Below are 7,905 nucleotides of genomic sequence, written 5' to 3'. Positions count from 1 at the left end.
TTGTTAATATTTGAACTAATTGGGGTCTTTGTTACACAGGATATCTGTATCAGTGCTGTGAAAGAACGGGATATTGAGCAGAAGCTAAAGCAGGTGATTGCTGAGTGGGACAACAAGACTTTTACATTTGCCAACTTTAAGACCCGAGGAGAGCTATTACTGAGAGGAGATAGCACATCAGAAATCATCACTAGCATGGAGGACAGCCTGATGATTTTAGGATCTCTTATGAGCAACAGGTATGTAAATGTTGATTCTCATATGCATCAGTGCAAGGATTTTGATCTTGATTTTAAAGGCCATTACATTTAATTAAATTAAACATTAAATAATTTTCTGTGCAGTGGTTTAATGCAAAACTTTTACATGCTGATGTAACTAATTTCTCAGGTATAACACCCCGTTTAAAGCCCAGATTCAGAAGTGGGTTCAGAATCTGTCGAACACCACGGATATCATAGAAAACTGGATGACTGTTCAGAACCTGTGGATCTACTTGGAGGCTGTGTTTGTGGGTGGAGACATTGCTAAACAGCTGCCAAAGGTAGAATTGTAGTGAATTAGTTATGTTTGACTTGACTTGATAATTGAAATGAAACTTTTATCAGGTTAAAACTAAAAAAATATGTTTCATTGTAGCTTTTAAAACAAGCGACCAAATATCTTTGTATTGCAACATGACTTTTAGCAATAAAAAATAATTATTAGAAAAATAATCAACTAAACCATTTTTAGGAGGCAAAGCGGTTCTCTAACATCGACAAATCATGGGTGAAGATCATGATGCGAGCCCATGAGATGCCCAATGTAGTACAGTCATGTGTGGGGGATGAGACTATGGGCCAGCTGCTTCCTCACCTCCTTGAACAGCTAGAGATCTGCCAGAAGTCACTTACAGGGTGAGTACAATGGACCAAAATCATAATCAAATCACACCTCAAAACAATGTAAAGTGTGAGTAGTTCCAATATTATTCTAAGGGTGGAGAGATTTTGGGGGTTTTGTTGCCATTTTAATATACTACTACACATGATTCTGGTTTGCTGTTACTTTGAGACAGACTATTGCAAGTACCTTTTTTTTTATCATGCTGTCAAACAGCTATTTGGAGAAGAAGCGTCTACTGTTTCCTCGTTTCTTCTTCGTCTCTGACCCTGCACTGCTGGAGATCCTGGGCCAGGCCTCTGACTCCCACACCATCCAAGCACATCTCCTCAACGTCTTTGACAACATCAAAAGTGTCAGATTTCATGACAAGGTGAAGTGGAGTGTTTTTATTGTTTGCATTACATAGTTGGCCTTCTGACAGGTCGGGGTAATACAGTGATAGACTGACTGAATAGTCTAGAAAAGGAGAATATTTTTATGTTATCATTCATGTTGTTCTCCTCAGGTCTACGACCGTATTCTGGCTGTATCATCACGGGAAGGGGAGACTGTAGAGCTGGAGCGTCCTGTCACAGCAGAGGGAAATGTAGAGGTTTGGCTCAATGCTCTGCTGAAGGAATCCCAGAGATCTTTGCACCTAGTGATCCGACATGCTGCCCTGACCACCCAGGATTCTGGCTTCCAGCTCATCGACTTCCTTAACTCCTTCCCTGCTCAGGTAGATCATAGTTGGATTCAAAGACCTAATCAACTAATATTTAGAAACATGGGCCATACAATTACTATCAGTGATTGTTGGATAAGGACTATGTTCTAAAATAAAACATACTGGATACATGAAGTTATGTAATTATATGAGTAAGGCCTTACCAATTTGATTTCTGTGTGATTGAGTAGAAGATCTCTGTGATTCTGTGATTAACATTAATCTTGTACTTTATTTAATTCCTGGGATATTTTGTAAACTTTCCAAGACCATTTGTTGTTCTTAATTCAATCTCTGTAGTTCCCAACATTGTGTAACTTTCTGTATTCAAGGAAGTTATTAAAATTAATATTAATGCTATTGGATTGCTTAACAACAATAATTACAATTTGAAATTTCTCTGTACATTTGACCATCACGTAGTGATTACCATATATCCTTGTCTTTGATCAAGGTTGGCTTGCTAGGAATTCAGATGATATGGACACGGGACTCTGAGGAGGCTCTGACCAATGCCCGATACGATCGGCGCATTATGGCCAAAACCAACCAGCTCTTCTTGGATTTGCTCAACACACTGATTGACATGACCACAAGAGACCTCGGGGCTGTGGAGAGGACAAAGTATGAGACCCTCATCACCATCCATGTCCACCAAAGGGATATATTTGATGACCTGGTGAGTATGTTGTTGATCACAACAGGCACATAGAATTTCAGCTCAGGTTTGTGTAATCAGAATCCCCTGCTCAGGATGTCTATCCTTTTGTAAAACTGCATTTGATATTCAGATACCCTAGTGTAGGGGTGTCAGAAGAAGAGTCAGTTCTAACTGACGAGTCTTCAAAGCTTTTTCATTGCAAGTGAAGTGATATTTAGACCTAGAGAAAGGGCTGTTTTTGAAGTCTTTCTTTCAGGTACAGTAAATTGCCTAGCTGTTCTCAAAGGTGAATAACACAAGTGTCAAGTTTTTTTAATAATATTTAATCCCATTATACATGTATTTTCTTCTCCCGTCTCTTATCTCTCCCACAAACATTGCCATTCTCCTGCCCATTTTTTCCAAACACCTTTTTGCTGCCCTCTTTACCTTAATTCCTTTTCCTCTATATCTACCTATAATATAACGGTTTCCCATCTTCCCATTGTCTTTTCTTTTCTTACATGTTTTATCTCTTTGTATTTCACCTCTCAATTCACAACCCTCCTTTTACTCCTGCCTCCTAACACCTAATTTTCTTCTAATGGCATCTCACTTCTTTTCTTTCATCTTACCCTTACCTGCCTTTTCTCTTCTTTCCACCTTTTTAATGTAACCTTCCTCTCATCTTTTGCCCTCTTACACATCCTGCCCTTCAACCCCCCTTTCCCTTTCTTCCTGCTTTTATCTTGCACCTCACATTACCCCCCTGAATGGTGTCCTTCGATTTCCTTTTCTTCACTCATCGCCCTTCTTCTCATCCTTTTATTTTGCTCCCCTTTTCCATCTCCTTTACTCTTATCTCTCATCACTCTTCTGTTTCTTCTCTTTGTCTCTTCTCACTGTCATCCCTACCCATTCTCCCTCCAGTGCCGACTCCATGTCAAAAGCCCCAACGACTTTGAGTGGCTGAAGCAGTGTCGTTTCTACTTCAATGAAGACTCAGATAAGATGATCATCAACATCACAGACGTGGGCTTTGTCTACCAGAATGAATTCTTGGGCTGCACTGAAAGGCTGGTCATCACGCCGTTGACTGACAGGTACAGGGCCATCCTTGAAGACATACACACATAGACACTCTCATAAAGACAGAACTAAAATATAAGAATGTATGTTTACTAACCAGAAGCTACTGTTGAATTTAAAAAACACATCCATATTTTTACCGTTTTAAAAAGTAATAAACAGACCTAAACATCTACAGACAATGTTGAATGCTTCAGTATGCTTCAAACATATTCTAACATATTCTGAAACTCCATCTCGCCACACCTCTTTGATGGTGGAATTGAGAGAGTGAAGGCTGCTTTTGATAATTGTTGTTGTTTGATAAACTTGATATAGTGATTAGCCAGTTGTTTGAATTTTTAATTCTTGACACAACTACATCCATGGGCACAACTAGGTCCTTCATCAAGAATGGCAGTGAAGAGAGCATGTCCAGAAATGTTAGTTTTGTTATTTACTTCAAATGTAGCAACTACCAATAACTAGAAATGCTAAGCACTGCTTCTGCTTGAGTCTTTTACTTTGGTCTCCGTGTCATCTGAAATGCCCTCACCAACAGGGAGTACCCAGTCATTAGGATGATAAAAGTGTATCTCACCTCCAAAAGAGTTATTTCTCCAAAGTTGTCACTAACAATGAAAGTATCTAAAGGTTTAGGTTTAAAATCTTATGAAACACATTTTTCAAGGACATGACAACCTTGAAATAATTGCACAGTTCACCACAGTATTTACCTCAGCCCCAGAAGGCCTGAAGCAGTCTTATTCTAGAAACAGGCCTTTATTTGTGATTCCCTCTGTTTGATAAGTATATTTGGTTGTATTTTAGTACAAATCCTTGGTTCCTGATCAAATCTTGTTTGCCACATTAAAAGTGTGTTACTGCATTACACTGTTAACACAAACCTCTTTAACTAGCTGTAACGTATATCCATTCACTCGCACTGTTCCATTACAGTACTACAAATGTAGCCATTTTGTGGCACAGCTGCAAAGACAGAAAAATCCAGAACCACAAGTGATAATAGTGGAAATAGCATAATTGTTGAATTTATTAAATTAAAGTGATGTACAGATATACAGAGAAATGTACAATTATACTTAGTTGGCACACACTTTTATAGCAGGCACTGGGAGTTTATCCACCCATTATTTTTTTTACTTGTTCATGCCGACGACACCCAGGCCATTATTTGAGACCTGGCTTTTATTTGACTACTTTTGTCGACGGCTTTTGTTTGAGGAAATATGGTCAACAACTCTATACTGCCTTTAGTATTTAGAGGTTTTCATAGATCAGATGGAAATAGACAGTTTCTCACAGCAACAACACGGTAATTTATGAAATTGCTTAAGATACATGCTGTACCAGTAATTATTTGCTGCTGCGATGTAGTAGAAATGTTAATAATGGCATCAATTCATATTTAATGGGTTACAGTCTCTGTGGCAGACTAATTGAGGAGAAAGGAGACAAAGAGAGAGAGCAGTGGAATTGAGAAGAGAGAGAATTAGAGAGGAGTAGGCACTCACACTGCACAGTAGTCATCACCTCTGTCACTGACAGAAGACATGACTGACAGAGAGAGAGAAAGCGAATCAAACAGAGGGAGGTAGGCAGAAGTCCACCAACAGCCAGTGTCAGACTAACAGACACAGAGATAGAAATGAGATGAGACAGTGAGAAAAAAGATGAGAGACAAGGAGAGAGAAATGAAAAGAGACAACAGCAGGGAAGGAGCTACCAGCAGACATCAGACAGCAGCTCTACAAAGAAGTGGCACACTGTCCTTATGGCCGAAGGCACTCAGACAGCCGTGATTTTCTTACTGCCTTCTTTCCCTGAAACACTGATTTCTTCTCATCAATTAGTGTGTGCTATGCTGCTTTACTTTCTATTACTCTCTTCCTCTTTAACATTTACTGCCCTTCATTCCCTGTGTTACTGCATCAGGTGTGAAAATGGATAAAGACACAATGATTATTAGAAATGAGTTTTGGATATTCTTTCTATTAGCTTACTATTAGCTGTGGTTTGGCTTGTCATGCTCTGAAGGTCATGACAATGGCTGCTAGTGTAGTTCCACTGTGATTTTTGACTGGAGGCCAGCCATGCAGTACAAATGGAGAGCAGTATTCAGCCAGAGGACCTGGGTCAGGTCCTGATGTCAGTCATCCTCTCTGCTGAAGTGTCCTTAAGCAAGACACTGAATCCCCACAAGCTTTGGGGGCAGTGTTCTCTAACTGAGCCTGACCTCCAACCTCCCTGTGGAGAATCATATCATATTAGTTTTACTATGTGATAACTTGAATGTGAGGGGAAATGAAAACTGCTTCGCAAAGAAGCAGATTCTTAACCATATCATGCCTTTGGAATTTACCTGCCGTCTTGTCTATGTTTGGTCAGGTGCTACATCACCCTAGCCCAGGCTCTTGGTATGAGTATGGGTGGAGCCCCTGCGGGTCCTGCTGGAACAGGTAATACAGAGGCCTAAAAGTATTGCCTTGAGAAACTGTCTATGAAATGATGGTTTTAACATTACATATACATAGCACTAGTAGTTGTCTGTTTAAGAGATGATGGAATGTTTTTATTTTTATTTTTACTGTAACTAGACAATAGTTTTACCAATGAGACAATCACATAATTCAGGCAATTATCCAAATGCATCAGACCAGTTTAAAGGATCCCTCTTTGGTGGAACTCAAATACATTCTGTGGTAACCCATAAATTGGTGTCACAGCTCAACACTGCTTAATTTTAAGGGATCACAAATCAAAAAGGTTGGGAACCACTTAACTATATATTTTTAGTAGTTCTTTTGTAGAATTAATTTGGTTTTCTGTTGGAATAAAAATTATTGCACTTTGTTTTATGATTTGACAAATCTGTCATTTGTTATTAGGTAAGACAGAGACCACAAAAGACATGGGCCGCTGTTTGGGAAAGTATGTTGTTGTTTTCAACTGCTCTGACCAGATGGACTTCAGAGGCTTAGGAAGAATATTTAAAGGTAAGAATCACAAAAAGCAAATTGGTGTTATCAGAACTAGATAAAGATAATTGTGTTAAGTAAAATTTTGTTGTACGATTAGTTAATTAGCAATGGACTGACTGAGTTGCATGTGTCTTGATTTCCAGGTCTGGCTCAGTCTGGTTCATGGGGCTGTTTTGACGAGTTCAACCGTATTGACCTCCCAGTTTTGTCTGTGGCGGCTCAGCAGATCGCCATAGTTCTCACCTGCAAGAAGGAACGTCGTAAAAGTTTTGTCTTCACTGATGGAGACAATGTGGATATGAGCCCCGAGTTTGGCATCTTCCTTACCATGGTCAGTGACACAAAAGTACCATGCTCTCAAAATTTAGAGAGTAGTTGCTATTAATACACTGATATATTCTGAATTGACCTGGACCATGCGCTGTTTCATAAGCATTAGGCCTCTTTATTAATAACATTAGCCAGTGTTCATTATCATACTCTTTATACAGTAATAGTTAGATTTATCTCCTTGGCACAGTTGCTATCCCAAGGCAAGTCATTAAAAAGAGAACAGTCGCATAATTCTCCCATGGGAAGAGGGGTCAGAAATTGTTCTTTCTTTTGTTCTTACTGTGTGTATGTGCATGTGTGCCTGCAAGTACATGTGTGTATAAAGACAGTAATCAAAGACAATATCTGCAGAGAGGAGGGAGTGAGATGTGTCTATAGGATTATGACTAGCTAAATGATAATGCTTGCTATGAATGTAGAACAATTAAAAGATTTTGTGTAGATTTCTGGTGTACAGTCGTCATGAGTAAGTACAACAAGAGTTTGCACGTAGTGTGCACATATATGTTTTAAATTGTACAAATTGCATATGCCTGCTTACATGTATATCTGTAATCTGTCTCTTATATGGCCCGCATGTCCTTTTAGTTTTGATTTATATTATTTGAGTATAATTTAAGATTCTACAGTATATAATACTACATGCAATATTTCATTTTTTCCCATTTGTTTCCCATTTAAAACTACTCTCGTCCTTTTACCTTTTCTGTACAATTAGAACCCAGGTTATGCAGGTCGCCAGGAACTTCCTGAGAATCTTAAGATCAACTTTCGCTCTGTGGCCATGATGGTTCCTGACCGTCAAATCATCATTAGAGTAAAACTGGCCAGTTGTGGGTTTATAGACAACATGGAGCTTGCCCGCAAATTCTTCACTCTTTACAAGCTGTGTGAGGAGCAACTCTCCAAACAGGTAAAAAAAAGAAAAAGAAACCTGAGTGCAAAATGTGACAGTTATCAGTATTCAGGCTCTTACTATCCTGCATATTTTATATTGTTGGGTGGCATAGCACACATAATGCAAGGCTTTTAGAATAAAAATATTAAAATATTGAAAAATGGAGAAAAGAAGCGTTTGCACTTATATTTGATACAAGTATTTATTTATACATTTATAAATCTGTTTGTTACTAAACTTCAAGGGAACTCCCAGGGCTTATAATGGCGCCAAACAGAGCAGACCTGTGCTTTGTCATGCATGGGAAAAAAACAGTTGACAAAACCCTACAAATGATGAAGTACTGATGAGTATTATGGTTAAATACTTA

The 7,905-nt window shown here is 38.8% G+C and overlaps 1 protein-coding gene across 3 annotated transcripts in view; it reads left to right on the top strand.

The window, feature by feature from the left end:
• dnah5 (dynein, axonemal, heavy chain 5) overlaps positions 1-7,905 on the top strand; it is an 84,695-nt gene that overhangs the window by 26,399 nt on the left and 50,391 nt on the right. For all 3 annotated transcript variants that reach the window (XM_027287384.1, XM_027287383.1, XM_027287382.1), the window contains exons 33-43: positions 40-239; positions 391-544; positions 736-899; positions 1,102-1,258; positions 1,394-1,606; positions 2,049-2,273; positions 3,165-3,337; positions 5,712-5,782; positions 6,212-6,319; positions 6,448-6,635; positions 7,356-7,550. In XM_027287384.1, coding sequence (XP_027143185.1) covers positions 40-239; positions 391-544; positions 736-899; positions 1,102-1,258; positions 1,394-1,606; positions 2,049-2,273; positions 3,165-3,337; positions 5,712-5,782; positions 6,212-6,319; positions 6,448-6,635; positions 7,356-7,550 — 1,848 coding nt within the window. The remainder of the gene's footprint in view (positions 1-39; positions 240-390; positions 545-735; positions 900-1,101; positions 1,259-1,393; positions 1,607-2,048; positions 2,274-3,164; positions 3,338-5,711; positions 5,783-6,211; positions 6,320-6,447; positions 6,636-7,355; positions 7,551-7,905) is intronic.

This window comes from Larimichthys crocea, chromosome XIII (assembly GCF_000972845.2).
Source record: "Larimichthys crocea isolate SSNF chromosome XIII, L_crocea_2.0, whole genome shotgun sequence".
In the NCBI taxonomy this organism is placed as follows: domain Eukaryota; kingdom Metazoa; phylum Chordata; class Actinopteri; family Sciaenidae; genus Larimichthys; species Larimichthys crocea.
The sequence above is the reverse complement of the archived record's forward strand: the minus strand, read 5'-3'. Positions and strand labels throughout refer to the sequence as shown.